Here is a 21,892-nt window from a genome sequence, read left to right as displayed (position 1 = left end):
TCCCATTTTTCAGCTACATCGTATCGCTTGCATCCTTCTCGCTTGCCATTTAAAGGACTATTGACACTGAACCTCAACGCAACGAACAGAAGGCAACAAAAACTAAGTCCCGATGGAACCTTCACTAAGTGTGACGAAAACAAAATCGAACAATAAAATAAAGATTTAGAAGGCACATACTTTGCTATTTTTCAACATGAGTGAACGGGGCGATGGCACTCTGCTGGACGAAAGTCAAAGCCAACACTTCCTAGCAGATAATTGTTGAAGTGCACTCCCGTTCAGCTTGTGTGAATTCCGGTATTTGATTTGCATTGGGCAATGTTTTGGCGTTGCGTTGCCGTCAGGGCCAACGAGATGAAGCGGTTGCCTTTCCGTTAAGTCATGAGTGAACCGACCCATTCATTCTCTATTTGGTATATTTAAGAGCAGTCGCTACATGGATATATTATCAGATTTCGCTTCAAGTTTACCAAATACATCCGCAGAGTTTGAAAGTGTATAGAATTTATAACAATGTTTTCAAATACCGTGCCACGCAACCGCATCAGTTCACTGTGTAGACAGTACACTGTGATGTTTGTAATTTGTGACATGACGATGGCTGCCCTGAAACGCCAGTAATTTGTTTTCGTCAAAGTGCTGTAGGTTGCCATACTAGTAAGTCCCGGCAGTAGATGCGAAAGTTATTGATGTGTGTTGGAAATCAGTTTGTTAGTGTTTATATGTGAGTATTGTGAAACACCGATACTGTGGAACATTTCGTCCTCGAAATTTATAATGAAAGTCGCTGATTGTGTACGGCGTGAAGATTGGATGGTAATGGAAACAGCCAGAGTATGTTCTACAGAAAGTAGTGGTGATTTCGTTTTTGCTTAGATGTTGTTATGGAATTTGCAGGGATATGATCAACAGAAACAGTCTCCAGGCTGCCTGTGAAGCTGCAGCCCGTGTAAACGCTGTTCTATTTGCGAAAGGGAAACTGAAACAAGCGGCGCCACAGTTGCCTAAGGTAACGCGCACTGTAACTGCATAGATCATTGTTGTAATACCCACAAAAGGTTGCTGAATGCTGCCAGAACTGTAGGCACATAGTTGACGAGTTGCTGCAACATCCATTATCGCTTCTTACAGCGATGCGAATTGTGTTACAAGGGTACAGGATCGAAAAAAAAAAAATTGAAAGCTTCAGGTCCCCGCAGTCGTGGATCTAAGTAACTCTTAACCCTGTTCACTAGTAAATTTCCCGTCTTCGTCTTGTTATTGGTAGATTTCACATTAACTTTGATGGTTAAGAAAGTATTAAGCTTAGGCCTTCATCTGATTTTATAGTAGTAAACGTGCTAGAAGTCATTTCGGAGTTATTAATGAGTGAATTATGTGAAATAATTGTACTGCTTTTTTTGTGAAGTGTGTAAGGTGACACTTCTACAGTTAAAACTGTCACCTGAGTTGCATTTTTATGGGTTCATGATGACTTCTTGATGGAATGATAATGACTTGTTTAATTAATTTTCAGGAAAAATTGTGAAAAAATTCCGCCGTAATACATTTTTGGGAGGACAGTAAGTGTAAGCTCTTTGGAGCATTAACTCGGGGAATGGGAGCTAAATGGCCATATTTACCTTTCAAATCTGTGTTGTGTTGTCATCGACAGTTTACGAGGTTGGAAAAGCTAAGCCGCACTTGCTATTCTTTCTATGATAATAGACGTTCCATCTCTATCTGATGGACTTGCAACAGGGATAGTTCCATAGATTATTAATTTCCTAATGGCATGCCCAATTGATTTCATAATGCCATGACTGACTCTGTCATTTTGATTGGAAGAGTTTATCTGTGTCTCCTGACACTATTAACGAATCACTAAACACACCAGGTGTAGAACAGTAGAGCACTGTATGAAAAGGACTTCAGGATGTCAGATGTGTAATTTTTGGGGAAACACATCATCAAGCGATTGTGGCCAGCTTTTTTAAATTGGTGTATCTCAGATGCATGTATTACATGTTAATCAGTTGTGATGTTGTTATTATGCCCTCAGCAGTTTTTTACATGTTTTAATACTCACTTAACAGCTCAGTATTAGAATGATATTCCAGAATCTTTGAAGTCAGTCCTGATTTTTTACCCAGTGGTTTCTTGGTAGCATGTGAATGGTTCAGCTTTACCAGATCGCAACAATATTAATTAAAATTGCTTGAAAGTACCAGTCTGTGAGCCCACAAGTGAACAGTGACCTCTACATCTTCATCTATACTCGGCAAACCCTCATGAGGTGCATGACAGAGGGTAACCTCATATCAACACTTAGTGTAACTGCAGAATGAAGGCTTTTGACATTCACAATTTGGATGAGCCGTAAACATTTTTGTGTTCTCTGTCATTTTTGCCTTGCAACTGATGTATCAGTGTAGTCATACGAATGTAACACTATATGGTGTTTGTCAGAGAAGCAGAGTATATTAAAAAAGGAAATTCATTCCAATTTTGCTGATGCACTGTACAAGTGTTTACTATTTTACCCATGCCACTATCAATGACATTTTTCTTTGGCTTACATTCTTTAATTTTCTGATTGCATCTGATATTGTCTTATTATTTCACATTATTCATTCAGTTATACTGGTTGCATTAGTTCCTGGCAGACATCTTGCTGCCGTGGGGTTGGAATGCTGTGTGTGTCAATCCATAAACATGTTACTATTCTCAATGGGATACATGTTCCATTTGAACTAACAATGTCCGTTCAGTCTGGATGGTTTTAGGTAGCCCTACTATTGATAGATTTTTGGGCTTTTAAAATTAAGGATAGAAGGCAAAGGCTTAGAAAGTATTCCTGGAAGTTTTGATTAGAATAATGATACAGAGCTGTTCTTTTGACTTGTCTTTTAGAAATGAGGAGGGAGGGATTCTTGCTGAAGGGTGAGATGGAAAAAATATGACATTCAGATTTGCTTTATGGATTGAAATTGGACTGAGACTCGAGCCCAGTACATTCTGGGTTTGTGCGCATGTCTGGTACACAGTTTTAATCCCCCAGGAATTTCAGATCACTGCACACTATGCTACAAAATGGAAAAAAAAATCATTTAGTAGAATAATTTGGCCGATTCTGATCGGCAGAATTAGCTAGCAACCAATAGGAGAATTTTGATTGTGTTCATTAAGTGCCTTTTTTTCATTATGTGAATTGTAATATTTAAGACTTGCCAATGACTGCATCATGTGCTGGTAACAGAGAACTGTAGTTTTTGATTTCAGACTGTTTTTGAAACATTAAAAAAAATGACGACGTTTAACTAAGTTTGCAAAACTGGTTATTATTTCATTTTTGAAGGCTGCCACATGGTTTTCTCAATCATTTACTCACATTTGGTGTATCGTTAAAATAAACATAGGAATGAGATCATAAAAGCATAACAGGCATGCATATGTAAACAGAACAGTGTAGTTGATGCCTAAATTCCTCAGTATTTTATAGCTGTTTGCATACTGCAGATAGATACCATGTATAATGTGTGTGGCAAACAACATTTTGTTGTTATAGGCCTATACAAAAGTTGACAAAAATCAAATGTCAATGAATGAATGTTAGTTAAGTAATGTTAGATTTCTTACATTTAAATTTTGGGTAATTTCATAAGAAGTATGTAACCGGTGAAAAAGTCTTATATTAGTATTACTTATGCTGTTGTCACTGCTTTCTTGCCTTTCCTTTTTAATGAAGTTTGAAACCTAAATACAATGATATGGACATGCCGTGTATCAATTACACTATACAGGGTGAGCTAGAACTCCACTAACAAACTTTCAGAGATACCTTTTGAATATTTTAATGTTAGGAACCCACAGTCCCTGGCAGCTCTTTGTAGAGTTACTGCATCTCATGTGATATCAGTTAGCAGTTAGTTTTGTATCAATATTTCACTGAAAATAATGCTCAACAGTGCAAATGTTGACAGTATCACTACGGACAGGTTTACTGGAGAAGAGTTGGCCAATATGCACCTCATTGCATGCAGTGGAAGGTTGTCACAATGCTGAGCTTTTCCTGCGCCAACAGCAACCACTTCACTGAGTACTTTGTCATCTGTCAGAATATTGTTGCACTCCTTGTCAAATTACAATAATATCACTGCACACTCAGTACATAATACACTGCTTGAAAAAAATTAGTTCAGCCTTTTAGAGGTTTCCAATTCACTCAAGATTTATTGTTGCAACAGTGCATAAGGAGTAATGCAGACACTGACTCAAGCAACCAGTTGATCATACAGATGGCAAGTACTGTCCTGGGATACATTATTCCGTACCTACTTGATCTGTTTCTGTTGTTTTGTAAGAATTGTTAGCTGATGAGTCACTTCTCATCCCATCATATACTATATGTGCTCAATTGGAGACAAGTCCAGAGATCGTGCTGGCCAGAGAGGTTCCTGCACATTTTGCAAAGCATGTTGAGTTTCGTGGGCAGTTTATGGATGAACATTATCCAGTTGGAACAACACATCTCTTTCAGGTTGCAATAGCAAAAGAACGAGTTTAACAAAATTCTGCATGTTCTGAGTGCTGGTTAGCATCTCGTCCAGAAACATGAAAGGTTACCGCGCCCCAGACCTTAAGACCCAGGATGGGTGCTGATGTGTATTGGGTGAATGCACTTGACACAGCTCACCAGTCTATGTCGTACATGCAAACAATCATCTCTTGCATTCAGGCAGAAACTGCTTTCATTGCTGAGGACCATGGCATGCCAGTCCATCTTCCAAGTGATCCTCTGAAGGCTCCAATCGAGCCATACACATCAATGCTGTGGCTTTTAGCTAAAGAGTGGTGCGCAACAGTTCATGTTGACATGTCTGAGCTAACAAGCCATCTTGTGTGTGCCATAGTAGATGTACAATCTGCCACTGGTGCCCTTATAACACGATGATCCTGCCACACGTCTGTGCTGTGTGGACGTCCGATCTACGGGTGTGAGAATGTTCACGTGACCACCGATACCAGCATACACAACTGGCGCAGCATGTCTAACTTGTGTGACAATTCTCTGAAAGGACCATCCTGTCACTCAGAAGGCCACAGTATGACCCTTTCAAACTTGCTCATTTGGCTGTACACTGTGTATGGTGAGAGAAAAGCTCTGACAGTTGTGGCCGTGGCACGTCACATTGTGAGCTTTTGCTTATATTGCTGTAGTGTTGCCCCAGTATTGCCATAGCGCTGGGTGACCACTACTGACTTGCTGTCCATCTGTGTCAAATACTGTCAACTGTGCAGCCATCTGTCTGAGCTCTTCTCTCGTCGTACGGAGTATAGGAATCCTGAGTGGGTCTCTTTGGCATGGATGATAGCTTGCCTCATGTTTGCACCCCACTACTGAGCCTTCTGGTTGTGAGCATTGTCTATTAAAGGGTAGGGACAGATGGCATTCTGATAGATATACTGCCAGGCCATATGTTGACAGACAATGCTGAAACCATTATCTGTACATCCAGGTGGCATATTCTGTCATCGGATCAAAATCGGCAGTCACTTTCCAGGTGTACTAATTTCTTTCTGGCAGTGTATATTGTGATTTTGTCTCTGTATTAAATGAGCATTTATGAAAAAAATTTAAAAAGAAAACTTTTAATGTGATCACTTAATAAACCTTGTTGCCTGCGAAGCTTGATTTCTGTACTAGTAAATGTTTTGCTTCAGCTAATTTCTCTTATAGTTTGTTAAGAAATGCTACTCTGAAATTCTGATTTGTTTCCTGAAGCTTTGATTTTTCTTTGTAAAAAGATATTATCTGGTATAATATTGGTTACCTATTTATATAGTTGAGAATTCAATACAATCAGTTTTTAAGCTATTTACTACAATAAGAGTAGCTATTGGAGCTTGCTGCTATACCAGGAGCAATTAAATGCCTCTTTGTTGCTGTTAGTAATGCAGAGGATGAAAACTTGTTTTTATCCTTCTCTGTGGTTCTCTCCGTGTTCCTTGCAACAATCATCCACCACATCATAGGGACTCAAGATCTGCAACTTGATTTAAATGTTCAGTAATGTAAAATTGTGCTTTTCAGAAAACAAAACAAAAAAAATGTAGTATCAGTGAGTCATATTTGGAATCTATCAGCTCGTACAGATACCTTGGTGTAACAGTATGAAATGGAACAATCACATAGTCTTAGTTGCAGGTCAAGCAAGTGACAGACTGCAGTTCAGTGGTAAAGTATTAGGGGAAAAAGAGCCACACCAGAAAGGAGATCGCATGCTAAACACTCTTGTGACCCATCCTAGAATGTTGATGATGTGCGAGACCTGTACCGAAAAGGACTAACTGGGGACATCGAATAGATACAAAGGAGGACAGCTTGAAAGATCACAGATTTGTTTGACTTGTGGGATGGTGGCACAAAGATCTTGAAAGAAATAAACTGGCAGACACATAAAAGTAGGGACAAACTATCCTGTGAAAACCTTTTTAGAAAGTTTGTGCATCCAACTTTGATTGGTGGATCCAGGAATACACTGCAAACCCTACATATCACTCCCATAGGGATTGCAAAGACAGGATTAGTCTAATTACAGTGCATGTAGAGGTGTTTAAGCAAATCATTTCTTGCGCACTCCGTATATGAATGGAACTGGAAAAGCCTAATAATTGTTATTTGGGGACGTACCCTGTGCCGTGCACTTCACAGTGATGTAGAGTATGGATATAGATTTAAAAGTAAGTCTGTTCACTCTGAGGGTTTCTTGGTGAAACTATTATTATGTTTATGAATTTTTATCACATTCCAGTAAAAGCAGGTGTGGTAGTCCTCCACAGGGAGAACCTGGCTGTCAGTGAATTTTATAATGTGGTTGGCTCCCAGAAGCAACCTGCTCTTATTGCATAACACTGTACGCTGTCACGAGACTTGGATTGATGAACCAGGCCTGGATTGAATCCGCATGGTGGATTAATGATTGTGGACTGGCATACCAGCCAGCCTGATAGTTTTTAGGCAGTTTCCCTTGTTGCTTAAGGCAAATGATGTACTGGTCTCCATATTCTGCCACAGAGTATGAAGGCTACCCAAAACACAACAATATCCTGAAGATGAAATTAATAGCCACAATCAACGTAAATCTTCCATCCACAATTGACTGTACCTCAGCACAAATATTAAATAGCAAAAGTGGAATTACACTCTTGTTGGCAACAGAAATAAAAGACAAATTTTTTGGTATTTCCTTCATTAGAAATACCCCTGCAGAAGTCCTAATGACATACAGATACGGCATAAAAATGAAAGTAATGACTGTTTCTTTATACAAAAATGTCACAGTAATAAATCACCCTAATGCTGCATGAAAACAGCTCTCTCTCTCTCTCTCTCTCTCTCTCTCTCTCTCTCTCTCTCTCTCTCTCTCACACACACACACACACACACACACACACACACACACACACACACACACACAAGCGGCAAAATGCCTCTCTCTGACCTCAGCAATGATGAATCTGCTCATGTTTATTAAAAGATTGATTGGTTAGTGGGGTAACAGCTGCCTCATTTTATGTTTCTTGGCACTTAAAAATGTTCCCAAAAATTTTGCTGTGTAAATGTATTCATACTCTTTTTAACATGCGACTCATCACTCACTCCCACAAGCTCCCCTAACTCTAACTTACTCACAGCCGCTATTCCATCACTGTAAGTTGCTTATACTCATATATATAATTAAACAAAGTTGATTGTACTGTGGACACATTTTTATTTTTATTAATGTTTTGCAGTGAATAAATTGTTTTCCACTTTTGAGCCAGTGGTGTCGTGAACTTATGTCTGGTGTCCTTGGGTATATTCATCTTCTTCCGCCATAACTATTTATATAACAGTTCTTAATGGGGCTTCTTCTTCCGAAGCAGGCTGCTTGTTGACCTGACATTGAGATGATGTGCCGAAGAAAAGAAAACTTTCGTGGTTTTGCACAAAAACGAATTTTTAGACTTGATATTTTCATAGGATTATTATTCAGACAGCACATTGATTAACAAGAAAAACGTCTTCTCTCCACAAGAACTACAGACAGAGTCTCTATTAATTGACAGAAAAATTGAATGAGGTTTCCCTCATTTGTTACCACCTTCTGTCATTGTAAAATACATCTTTTGCTGACGTTTACAGCGGTCGCACAAATGTTTTTTGTCAGTGCTTTCCTTACGTACCAATACACCATCCACTCCTGCTTGCCGATCCTGATTCACTCATTTAGCCCAGTTCATTGTCATTGTTTCTTTGTGTCTCAGTCATGTCTCTTGTCTCACAGCCAGTCTCCATTGTTCTGTCCTCCTCCTCCTCCTGCTCCTCCTCCTCCTCCTACTACCACTATTACTACTATTATGGTCTCTCTATCTAATTCAGTTCTTTCCATAGCTGCTGTCTCTTTTCACTGTCACTATCTCTCTCTATCTTGTTCTCACTTTCATAGACTTTGCGTCTCATTATCTCTCTCTCTCTCTCTCTCTCTCTCTCTCTCTCTCTCTCTCTCTCTCTCTCTCCCCCCCCCCCCCCCCACTTGCATTTTCTTACGTTTTTTGTCCCTTTTTTTGTCACTGGCCTTGTGTCCTTCACTCTTTTCCTTACATTGTTATATTACTGTCAGCTATGTTCCACTGCCACTTTTTTCTTCTCTCTCTCTCTCTCTCTCTCTCTCTCTCTCTCTCTCTCTCTCATTCACTCTTTCTATAACACAACCACTGTCTATTATCTTCTAGTATTTATTACTTTTCTGTCTCTTTTCCTCTGCCACTGCCTCCTTCTCTCTCAGCGTAAAAAGTGCAAATGAGTTCACGTGCCAAAATTTTTGCGAACATTTTAAAAGGTTCTGAGGAAAGTAAAATGAGGCTGCTGGTGCCCACTTTTCAGTTATAGTCTTTTAAACAAAAGTATTGGCCTTTGTTGTGCTCCGATTGGAGCATTTTTCCTCTGGTTCCCTTCTTTTCCTGCAATAGCAGGGCAGTCATTCGTGTGAAATAACCTAACCTAACCTATCCATCAGTAAAATTTTGGTAGTTTACTTACGTAAAATTGAAATAATGCAATACTAGTTTTAAAGCCCAAAATGGATTTTAAGTGCATAAAAGTTTTGAATGTGCTTCAGTACTACATGGGCTTTCCAGAACCCTTCTTTCTGATGATAACAGAGACACTTTACAGCATATTTCTTGTTGCTACATCTTTTTATAAACTATGTTTTCGCCTTGTACCACATTTTACATGTGTATTTTACATGTAGACGTGGGGTAACTGTGAACCTATATATCCCAGAAACAGATAAAGATGTCAAGAAAATTTTTAACAAGATAGGGACATTAGGAATGTATTGTAAAAATTTCAAGTGTATGATGTGGATAACCATATTGGAATCTGTGGCTCGGTTTTATTACCCAAAAACCATGTTAGTTTTTATTGGTTTCTAAGGAACCATGAACTACATGGTGCCCCAAGAGCTTTTTAAGGCACATCATAGACTACATCTAACACAAAAAGAACCAACCGATTTGCTCCAGTTGTCTAAGCTGGAAGAAGTGTGTAATTTTCAAACTTTGACCCTGTACTGTATCACAGTTACAGTAAGATGATTCTTTCGTAGGGTGCACAAGGGCTATCCAGTATACTTGACTCTACCTTGCTATCATCAATAGCACCGGAAGTATGAGCCCTGGAAAAATCCCGTTTTTATGCACAGTGTTCTATAACATATAAGGCAGCAAATGCTGCCACATGTGTGCCAATTATTACAATTCAGAAATGCTTCTATGAAGTTGAAGGAGTTCTCAAGAAGATATGATTTCAATTTTTGTGTGAACTTAATTTTACCGTCCATTAAATTCTATATGACACTTTGTAGATATTCAAATATTTATAGCTGAATAACTTGCCACACTCTGTGCCATACAACGGCAGAGTGATCAATGCAGCAAGTCATTTCTCCTTCCATCATTACATTTGGAATATTACTGTTGTTTTGAGCTACGCTTGATTGTTGATAACAAATTGTATAAAATAATAAGTGTTCGTTGATGCTGTTGTGACAATGCCCAACTTTTTAAAGGACTGACGTAGAATGAGGACAACGTGTCGTCCATATTACTTTGTCGTTAAGTGCCAGTAACCCACACACCCCTGTGAAAAGCTCATCTCTTTCTGAATGGCGAGTTACCTCAGAATATGGTGCCAGAGACATTAGTGAATGAAAAGTCAACTTTTTTACATTTAATCTCCAAAATCTGATATCCAACACAAAATTTGCAGAACGTAGATGTTTTGGACTTCCACTGAAGGTTCTTATTAATATAAACACTACAAGCTTAGAATACTTTCTGTCACTTACAGTTTCATTCTTGTGTGTAATTTCTGATGGTTTAGTCAGGCCTTGCGCACTACAGAATTGACCGATGACCTCGCTGTCTGGTCTCTTTGCCCAAAACCGACCAACCACTACAGAATTGCACGTATCATGCAGGTGACAGTACTTTTGCAGAGAAACAGTCATCAATTTCCAACAAAATATGATTTACATTTCAAGTGTTCAGTTTTCTCCATTAGGCTTCATTACAATACTTACAATATCAGCAAATAGTACTACTACTGCTTCTAGAGTTGACAGCGCTGCGGCCAGGCGGATGCGCGTGTACGAAGCTCTCACTAAGTTAAGCGATTAATATTGAAATATGAGGTAATTTAGTTAATATTACATTTTAGACTAGGGCATTTACCTCTTATTTAATCTGTCTATTGAAGGTTTCGCTTTTCTAAACGTAATTACATCGAAAAGGTAGTATTTCGTAAAGGCTGGCAGTTGCAAGTTTGTTTATATACTTAGGCATAAATTTCGTATGAGCGTAGATATTTGTTTTTGAATAGACTTAGCACTTCAAAGCTAAATTAATTCATGTCTTTCATCCAGAATTTGTGTGGTTGATTAAAAGTTTCAGAAGCAAGTTTATTAGTTTGTTTACATTAGTGTTTAGTTACATATTAGTACAGGTTACGAAACTATTGGATTGTTGAAGTTATTTTTTTGCTTTTATGTTACGTTTTACTATCAAACCATGTGTGACAAGTGTGCTGGTTACCATAGAAATTTGAAAGAGGGGATGTTCTATATAGACTGTAGGTTGTGGTTTCATTGGGGCGAGTGCAGCGGAGAGGAAACAAGGGTAGATAATGAGGCTCTTCCATGGCAGTGTAGGGTATGCAGAAAGGACATAAAAATCGCAGAACAGGAGGCAAAGATTTGTGCCCTTAAGGCTGGATTAGAAATTGCGAATTTGGAATTACGTACGCTAAGGGAGGAAAAGGGCTCTCAGGTCGGAATCAAACCAGAATAGGAAAAGAAAAATTCTGCTTATAGGTAGCAGTCATGGGAAGGGTATGGGCCAACAGCTTCAGGATAAATTAGGGACAGAGTACCAGGTCACAAGTTTTGTGAAACCAAGTGCTAGCATTAGCCAGGTGACAGAAAAATTAGGTCAGCTATGCAAGGACTTTGAGAAGGAAGATTAGGTAATTATAGTTGGGGGAGCAGGAAACAGCCTGGCTATGAATCCAAGATACAGTATTAGGAGTGACCTGGATAAAATAGGAGCAGAAACTGGGCACATGAATGTGGGTTTTGTGGAGGTTTTTCAGCGCCATGATGAGCCCTGGGTAAACACTGCTGTAAGGTGTATTAACACAGCTGAACGGGATGCTCCAGACACCCTCAAAGTCTCACATGAGTGTTGTTCCAGCTGATACTATTGGTAGGTGAGGTTATACTACACTTGGCCTGCACCTTAGTAGTAAGGGGAAATATAAGTTAGCTTTTCTATTAGCAGATACTGTAAGGGGGGGCACAGTCACACAAAGGGTGATCCCTGTGGTTATTGGGGCCAGGCAGACAGGTTTTTTAGGTTAAAGCCAAATTCACAACAGACAACAACCAAGGAAAATAGAAGAAAAGAAACTTCTTGCACAGCAAATAGGGATAAAGCTAAGGTGGTATCAACTTACTTCACCAAAATATCAGGGGAATAAAAAGTAAAGTAGATGAGCTGATAATGTGTCTAGATGATCTCAAAAATAAGAATAAGATTGATATACTTTATTTGTCTAAGCACCATGTATCTGTGGGGATTGGAAATGTCAGTATAAATGGGTATAATGTAGCATCTTACACATGTAGATCTAGTATGGATAAAGGAGGAGCTGCCATTTTCGTAAAACAAGGGTATAAGTACAGAACTGTTGAAGTAAGCAAATTTTGTGTTGATCAGCACTTTGAGGTTTGTGCATGTGAGCTTCAGCTAGATAATGTAGTATTGATATTAGGAACAGTGTACAGGTCTCCACTAAGAGATTGGGAGCTATTCATAAAACAGTTTGACTCCCTATTATGCTGTCTGTCAGACAAAAAGAAGAAGTTATTAATCTGTGGCGATTTCAGCGTTAACTTTCTAAGCAATTCTAATAGGAAAAGTGACCTAAAAGTGTTGTTAACAACACATAACTTAGAATCAGTGATCAATTTCCCTACATGTATAGCTCAAGACAGTAGTACTCTAATAGATAATGTATTTGTACAGCGAGAGGATGTAGAACAAACACATGCTTTCCCTGTGGTAAATGGATTATCTGACCATGATGCACAACTGATTAACTTAACAAAACCTAACAGGGCGTACACTTCAGAAACCATTAAGTAAAAGTGTGAGGATGCTGAACCCGGTATCTATAGATCACTTCAGAGAAAGTTTAGGAAATGTAAACTGGGAAGATGTATATAATGAGCCCAATGCTAATGATAATTGTAGCATATTTCTTGATAAATTTAAATCCCATTTTGAACATTATTTTCCAAAGAAAATTACTAAATGTAACACCACAAACTTTTCAAAGAAACCTTGGATTACTACAGGTATTAAAGTGTCTTCAGAAAGAAAAAGAAAACTGTATGAGACAGCAAGAACTAGTAAAGATCCAGAAGTAGTTTTGCACTATAAAAATTATTGTAACATGCTGAGAAAATTTGTAAGGAGATAAAGAACAATGTATGTTAGACAAGAAATTAACAACTCCAGCTATAAAATCAAATCAATATGGAATGTTGTTAGAAGGGAGATAGAAAAAGTAACCATTGGGGTAGGTAGTATTACTGTTAAAGAGAATGAGACCATCTTAACCAACAGTACACAGGTAACCAATGTATTTAACAATCACTTCTTAAGTGTAGGAGAAAAAATTGGTGAGAATAGTTCAAAAGAAAAAGCCAGGCAGTACATGGAAGAGTCAGTTTAAAAATAAAATAAAAAAAATTAGATTAAGTTTCATCTAACAACCTCTTGTGAAATAAGGAAAATTATTAAATATTTGAAAAATAAATGTTCTGTTGGAGTAAATGACATCTCCAACAAGATATTAAAGCAATGTGGAACAATTACAGCTGATGTTTTGAGTCACATGTGTAATGCATCACTGACTCACTGTATTTTTCCAGACAGGTTAGAATATGCCATTGTCAGGCCTCTCTGCAAAAGGGGGAAACCACAGATGTCAATAATTATCGGCCAGTATCCTTGCTTACAGCATTTTCAAAAAAAATTGAGAAAGTAGTGTACTCGAGTGGTTCAACAGTAATGGGATACTTAGTAAATCACAGTTCAGATTTCAGAAATGCTGTTCCACTGAGACAGCAATATGCAACTTCACTGCCCACATAATAGAGTCTTTAAATAGTAAAATGTCACCAGTGGGAATATTCTGTGACTTACCCAAAGCATTTGATTGTATGAACCATGACATTATGTTAGAGAAATTACGATTCTGTGGTATAAATGGAACAGCAGATGAATGGTTTAAGTCATATCTACAGCACAGGAAGCAAAAAGTCTCTTTATATGCTTCAAGTAATTCAAAGGAGTTTGCCACTTCATCTTACTGGGGTGAAATTACATTAGGTGTCCCACAAGGTTCGATCATGGGTCTCCTCCTGTTCTTGGTATATGTGAATGACCTCCCTTCTTATGTGAAACAAGATGCTGAACTGACACTGTTTGCTGATGATACAAGCATAATTATTAATCCAGTAAAAGAAAGTCCGATAGAAAATGATACAAATAAGGTCTTTGGAAAAGTCATTAATTGGTTTTCTGCGAATGGGTTTGCTGTGAACTTTGAAAAAGCACAGTACATTCAATTTTCTGCTGCAAAAAGTATAATTCCCTCAATAAACATAACACACCAAAAGAAGTCAATAGCCAGAGAAGAGAATACTAAGTTTTTGGGTGTACATATAGATGAAAATCTTAATTGGAAAAGTCATATTTTGGATCTCCTAAAGTGACTAATTTCAGCAACTTTTGCAATCAGAATAATTGCCAATTTTGAGGCTGTAGAAATTAGTAAGCTAACATACTTTGCATACTTCCACTCTCTGATGTCATACGGATTAATATTTTGGGGCAACTCAACACTTAGGCAAAAGGTATTCACTGCTCAAAAGAAAGTAGTTAGAATAATGTGTGGGGTTTATAGTTACACATCTTGTAGGCATCTGTTTGAAAGGTTAGGAATTCTTACAACTGCTTCACAGTACATTTGCTCAGTAATGAAATTTTTTCTGAACAACATGGACCAGTTTAAAATCAACAGCGACATTCAAAATTACAATACCAGAAAAAAGAAAGACCTGCACTGTCCTTTACGTAACCTATCTTTGGCGCAGAAAGGGGTAAAATATGCTGCTGTAAAACTTTTTGATAAATTACCAGATGAAATAAAATGTCTGACAGAAAGCAGCAATAGTTTCAAAAACAAATGGAAATCATACCTCCATGACAACTCCTTCTATACCATAGATGAATTCTTGAATATGAGTAAATAAATCTGGAGATATAATATACGCATTTTGTGCCATTTAAGTGAATGGGATAGATAATAGAAATATTTAGGTATAACACACAAAAAAAACCTTGTTTCCAGTGCGCATTTCTTGTGCGTTTGACACGTTCCACATCATAATGGTTTTTCCATGCTATTGATCAATGGAACACATAACTAACTAACTAACTTTTATTTGAAATGGCAGAGCCTTCACTTCATTTATCAAACTGGTTACAACAAAGCAGTTGCCAAGTATTTAAGATTTTGGAGTTCTTAGATATTTATGTACCCACATATTTCTGTATTTATACTTGTTACTCTTTTTATTTTTTTCAGTTGTTGCTTTGTAACAGTTTTAATTTGTTGGGCATAGTCCACATCAATTCAGGCAAGCTAGGAAAAAATCTTACCTCCATAGTCTCAGATGTTAACAATTTAGCATGTCTTAAAATTAAGGACTAAGTAAGGAACATGTATTTTCTTGTTTTCTAAAAAAAAATTCTGCTCCAGATACAGCCCTCCAAAGAAAGATGACACTGTGCATACCATTTTGAAGATGCGAATTTTGGAAAAAATTTTAAAATGCTCTGTCTCTGGAACAGTTGTAGATTTTTTTAAATATAATTGCTTTATGATTACAAAGAAATTCTCCATTTGGACTTAACTGTCAAAGTTCTTTTACTATTGTGTTCTCAACTTTTTTTTATAAACTATGGATTTTTTTTCTTTCAAAAATGCTAATCCATAGAATTTTGATTTTTTTCTCTGTTTATTAGTACCATATAGTTCTATATTACCTGAAAAGGAGAGCTTCCACCTTTAGGTTAAAATGTTTTATAAACAATTGAAATATTTTTGCCATACATGAACCTGTTTTATTACCACATTATCACATAACAGCCTCATAAAAATCAAAACCTAGCCTTATTTAACATAATTTTAATTTTTTTTGGTGTGTCTGTGTATGTGCGAATGGATATGTGTGTGTGCGAGTGTACACCTGTCCTTTTTTCCCCCTAAGGTAAGTCTTTCCGCTCCCAGGATTGGAATGACTCCTTACCCTCTCCCTTAAAACCCACATCCTTTCGTCTTTCCCTCTCCTTCCCTCTTTCCTGAAGAAGCAACCGTCGGTTGCGAAAGCTAGATATTTTGTGTGATTGTTGGTGTGTTTTATTTATTGTGCCTGTCTACTGGCACTTTCCCGCTTGGTAAGTCTTGGAATCTTTTTTTTTTTTTTTTTTTTTTTAAATATATAATTTTAATTTTGAAAGATGAGTAAGAAACTCGTTTTTGAAGCATTTTAAATGGTTCCAAAATTTACATGAAAGGTCCAAAGACTTAAAGGTTTCAGCTTATACAACTTCTGTGCACTCTTGTTTTTTTTTTATTTTATTTTTTTATTTTTTATAAATTAGCCAGTCTATGAACTAACAATGTGTTCCTCCAATGCTTCAGTATCTTCCTTTGATATAGAGTGATGCCTTACTGTTAAACCAATAGGAACTGGAGCACTTACAATCTTCAAAACATTGTGAACAGGAAGTGAGCGCTGATGGTGTTACTGGTCTCCTTCAAGTGGAAACCTATATCCAGCAGTTGGTCCACGTGGTAGCATAAAGTTCATTACAGTTTCGTTTAACTCATAAAGTGGTGTCTATAATCACTGCAATCCACCAGTCATAGTCATGCGCACACGCCACAAACATCCCCCTTCTCAGGTTGTGAATCTGAATATTATCCTGCTGTTTCTGAGGTGTTGGCCGAACAAACAAAATTTCGTCTTTTTTGCTCTTTAAATTGTGTGCAGTATGAGTTCGTCCATAACTTTGACTCCAAAAATGTGTCTTCTGAATTCCTTTCATGGGAATAGTTTGTTTAGACCATTCTTCTTTTTTCTGCTCACGGAATTCTTCGATTTCCTCTTTGGACAAAAGAATGAGGGCTGTGAGTGTGTAAGATTACACGACTCTTGTAAAATACTCAGCATTCTGAATCGCAGCTGTATTTGGTCCAGAAAGATTATAGTTTGTAGCATGGTGCTTCAGCAGGCCTCCCACACCATCAAAAGGCCCCATCCCGTGACCAGTAGCACTGTATACCCAGTCGGTTGGCACAAGCGACTTAACTCAATTCAAACTGCTGGTAACGATTTTTAAAATGATTAGGAGCACCATCATAAGTCATGATGATCTTCTCTGCCCCTGTTTGCAGTTGAACTTTGCGCATTGCTAGCAAAGCATGTGCTGAGTCACGACCTATGTCATAACTGCAACACTTGTGGTCGTGTTCTGAAAATACGTCACGCCTGTAAAAATTGAATGACACCCTTGTAATTCTTATATGAGAATTACAGACCAGTTCTCAGCAAAATCACAGTGAAGCATTAAACATACTTCTTCAGCCTGTACACACCCTTTCACGTCTGCAATGTGGTGTTGTTGCAATTTCTTCAGATGCTGGTGTGTTACTGCTTTCACTGACCATTTACCAAGTTCAGCAATGAAATTGTCAAAGATGACAGTTTACTTAATTAGTTTATTTACTTCCCATGTTGCATATGTAATTTCTGCAGAGTTATCTGCTACATCTTCCAGGCCAAGTGTCTGTAAAGACAGTCCTCCCTTTCCAGGGCAGTCATCACATTCTTGAAACAAACAAGTCTCTCGCTCAACGTCACAGACTACTAATGACTTCACATGCTCAACCAAGGTGTCATATGTCATGCGCACCAGTAAGTTTTTCAAAGTTACCACACACAGTTCAAAATTCGCACAGTACACACATAAACAGACATTGGTGAGTGTGGAACTACCCACTTAGGTCATAGCGCATAAAATTTTGATCTTTCCATATGTGAATTTGTATAGTTGTTCTTATAAGTATAAATATAGTAAATATAAATCTTCCAATATGTGAAGTTGTATAGTTGTTCCTGTAAATTGCAGAAGTGTCTTTAATACTATGAGTAATGTTCCTCTTCACTTTCACGACTTTTTGACCTTCAACTGTTACAGTTATAGTGTCTTTTTTGTTGGCGCTCTGGTGAGAACAGTCCCATTTATCTTCCAGATAAAATGACTGCACTATTTGAACTTGAGCTGCTTCTACAGGGTGACCATAATAGGGATCTGGTCTTTCAAAAACTCCTTTTACAGACCTCACATTTCTTGATTTGTCTACCAAGTACTTTGATACTGATGGAACGTGGTTTAACCCATTAAGTCCCAAATTATTTGTTTTTTAACTGAATTTTTTATTCCTTAATTATAATGTACATAGTGTATGAACCACAATTAGTACAAAAACAGCCAAAGAATATTTATACATACTGATATAATGGCCATCCTCAAAATAGGACACTGGGATCTAACAGTATCGTATACCATACTAAACTGTTCAAGTCTTAACTATTTATTTCTTGTGAAATGGTACAAAACACTTCACACACAGTGTTACAAGGCATTTAACATAATATGTTTTGGATTGCATTTAGCTCTTACACGTCTTCTTTGTGCGCTTCTTTTGTCAATCATATGACCAATTCCATCAAACCTGATGTCTGGTATCATTCTCAACTGACTTCTACATCTGCATCTACATCAATACTCCGCAGGCCACCTGACGGTGTGTGGCGGAGGGTACCCTGAGTACCTCTATCGGTTCTCCCTTCTATTCCAGTCTCGTATTGTTCGTGGAAAGAAGGATTGTCGGTATGCTTCTGTGTGGGCTCTGATCTGTCTGATTTTATCCTCATGGTCTCTTCACGAGATATACATAGGAGGGAGCGATATACTGCTTGACTCTTCGGTGAAGGTATGTTCTCGAAACTTCAACAAAAGCCCGTAACGAGCTACTGAGCGTCTCTCCTGCAGAGTCTTCCCCTGGAGTTTATCTATGATCTCTGTAACGCTTTCGCAATTACTAAATGATCCTGTAACGAAGCGCGATGCTCTCCATTGGATCTCCTCTACCTCTTCTATCAACCCTATCTGGTACGGACCCCACACTGTTGAGCAGTATTCAAGTAGTGGGCGAACAAGTGTGCTGTAACCTACTTCCTTTGTTTTCGGATTGCATTTCCTTAGGATTCTTCCAATGAATCAGTCTGGCATTTGCTTTACTGACGATCAACTTTATATGATCATTCCATTTTAAATCACTCCTAATGTGTATTCCCAGATAATTTATGGAATTAACCACTTCCAGTTGCTGACCTGCTATTTTGTAGCTAAATGAAAAGGGAACTATCTTCCTATGTATTCGCAGCACATTACACTTGTCTACATTGAGATTCAATTGCCATTCCCTACACCATGCGTCAATTCGCTGTAGATCCTCCTGCATTTCAGTACAATTTTCCATTGTTACAACCTCTTGATACACCACAGCATCATCTGCAAAAAGTCTCAGTGAACTTCCGATGTCACCCACAAAGTCATTTTTGTATATTGTGAATAGCAATGGTCCTATGACACTCTTCAATCCAATCACACAATTGGTCTGATAGTCCATATGCTCTTACTTTGTTTATTAAACGACTGTGGGGAACTGTATCGAACACCTTGCGGAAGTCAAGAAACACGGCATCTACCTGTGAACCCGTCTCTATGGCCCTCTGAGTCTCGTGGACGAAGAGTGCGAGCTGGGTTTCACACGTCCGTCTTTTTCGAAACGCATGCTGATTCCTACAGAGTAGATTTCTAGTTTCCAGAAAAGTCATTATACTCTAACATAATACATGTTCCAAAATTCTACAACTGATCGACGTTAGAGATATAGGTCTATAGTTCTGCACATCTGTTTGCCGTCCCTTCTTGAAAACGGGGTTGACCTGTGCCCTTTTCCAATCCTTCGGAACGCTACGCTCTTCTAGAGTACTGCTGCAAGAAGGGGGGCAAGTTCCTTCGCGTATTCTGTGTTAAATCGAACTGGTATCCCATCAGGTCCAGCGGTCTTTCCTCTTTTGAATGATTTTAATTGTTTCTCTATCCCTTTGTTGTTTATTTCGATATCTACCATTTTGTCATCTGTGCGACAATCTAGAGAAGGAACTACAGTGCAGTCTTCCTCTGTGAAACAGCTTTGGAAAAAGACATTTAGTATTTTGGCCTTTAGTCTGTCATCCTCTGTTTCGGTACCATTGTGGTCACAGAGTGTCTGGACATTTTGTTTTGATCCACCTACTGCTTTGACATAAGACCAAAATTTCTTAGGATTTTCTGCCAAGTCAGTACATAGAACTTTACTTTCGAATTCATTGAACGCCTCTCGCATAGCTCTTCTCACACTACATTTTGCTTTGTTTGTCTGCAAGGCTTTGGCTATGTTTATGTTTGCTGTGAAGTTCCCTTTGCTTCCGCAGCAGTTTCCTAACTCTGTTGTTGTATCACGGTGGCTCTTTTCCATCTCTTACGATCTTGTTTGGCACATACTCATCTAACGCATATTGTACGATGGTTTTGAACTTTGTCCACTGATCCTCAACACTGTCTGTACTTGAGACAAAACTTTTGTGTTGAGTCGTCAGGTACTTTGTAATCTGCTTTTTGTCACTTTTGCTAAACAGAAAAATCTTCCTACCTTTTTTAATATTTCTATTTATGGCTGAAATCATCGATGCAGTAACCGCTTTATGATCACTGATTCACTGTTCTGCGTTAACTGTTTCAAATAGTTCGGGTCTGTTTGTCACCAGAAGGTCTAATATGTTATCGCCATCAGTCGGTTCTCTGTTTAACTGCTCAAGGTAGTTTTCACATAAAGCACTTAAAAAAGAATTTCACTGGCTTCTTTGCCCCTGCCACCCGTTATTAACGTTTGAGTCTCCCAGTCTATATCCGGCAAATTAAAATCTCCACCCATAACTGTAACATGGTGGGGAAATATTATCCAAATTATCCTTTAGATGCTCAGCCACAACAGCTGCTGAGCCAGGGGGCCTATAGAGACATCCAATTACAATGTTACTTAAAAACAGTCTTGATTGCAAATATTTTTATTCATATGACCGGTTTTGGTTCATTCAGAACCATCTTCAGATCTGATATTTCAGTTACAAGAGTAACCCGTCCAAATCCAGCAGTTTTCACATGCTACGTCACATCAGATCTGAAGATGGTTCTAAATGAACCGAAACCGGTCATATATGATGTGACGTAGCATGTGAAAACTGCTGGATTTGGACGGGTTACTCTTGTAACTGAAATATCAGATCTGAATATGGTTCTGAATGAACCGAAACCGGTCATATGAATAAAAATATTTGCAATCAAGACGGTTTTTAAGTAACATTATAATTTCACTGATTGCTGTTGTCCCATAAAACATTATGTCTGTTTTTGCAATCATCCAATTACCATGTCTGAGCCTGCTTTAACCGTGACCTTCACCCAAATTATTTCACATTTCGGATCTCCGTCAATTTCCTTCGATACTATTGCACTTCTTATCGCTATGAACACGCCTCCCCCTTCACTGTCCAGCCTGTCTCTGCGGTATACATTCCAATCTGAGTTTAGGGTTTCCTTACTGTTTACGTCTGGTTTCAGCCAACTTTCTGTCCCTAGTACTATTTGGGCGTTGTGACCGTTTATTAATAAGAGCAGTTCTGGGACCTTTCTATAGACTCTCCTGCAGTTTACTATTAGCACATTAATAATGTTATTCCCTGTAGCATTTCGCCTACTCCTACCTTGCCGCGTCTCAGGAGGCGTCTTGTCGGGCCTTGGGAGGGAATTCTCTAACCTAAAAAACCCACATGTGCACTCCACATGTACTCTGCTACCCTTGTAGCCGCATCCGGCGTGTAGTGCACGCCTGACCTATTCAGGGGGACCCTACATTTCTGTTCCGATAGCGGAGGTCGAGAAATTTGCACCCAGATCTCCACAGAATCGTCTAAGCCTCTGGTTTAAGCCTTCCACTCTGCTCCAAACCAGAGGACCGTGATCGGTTCTGGGAACGATACTACAAATAGTTAGC

General features: G+C 38.4%; 1 protein-coding gene across 12 annotated transcripts in view; it reads left to right on the top strand.

The window, feature by feature from the left end:
* The first annotated feature begins 337 nt into the window (after positions 1 to 337).
* The window catches only part of LOC126281946 (uncharacterized), a 282,662-nt gene continuing 261,107 nt past the window's right edge, over positions 338 to 21,892 (top strand). For 6 of the 12 annotated variants that reach the window (XR_007551314.1, XM_049981296.1, XM_049981297.1 and 3 more), the window contains exons 1-2: positions 338 to 819; positions 901 to 1,012. Coding sequence is in view for 10 of the 12 variants with exons in the window: in XM_049981296.1 (XP_049837253.1) it covers positions 905 to 1,012 (108 nt within the window). In the remaining 2 variants the exon portion in view is untranslated. Of the gene's footprint in view, positions 820 to 879; positions 1,013 to 21,892 lie in introns of those variants that run through there. The other 6 variants (XM_049981298.1, XM_049981301.1, XM_049981300.1 and 3 more) reach the window with 6 other exon arrangements.

The sequence above is a fragment of the Schistocerca gregaria genome, chromosome 7 (assembly GCF_023897955.1).
Source record: "Schistocerca gregaria isolate iqSchGreg1 chromosome 7, iqSchGreg1.2, whole genome shotgun sequence".
NCBI classification, from domain to species: domain Eukaryota; kingdom Metazoa; phylum Arthropoda; class Insecta; order Orthoptera; family Acrididae; genus Schistocerca; species Schistocerca gregaria.
The sequence above is the reverse complement of the archived record's forward strand: the minus strand, read 5'-3'. Positions and strand labels throughout refer to the sequence as shown.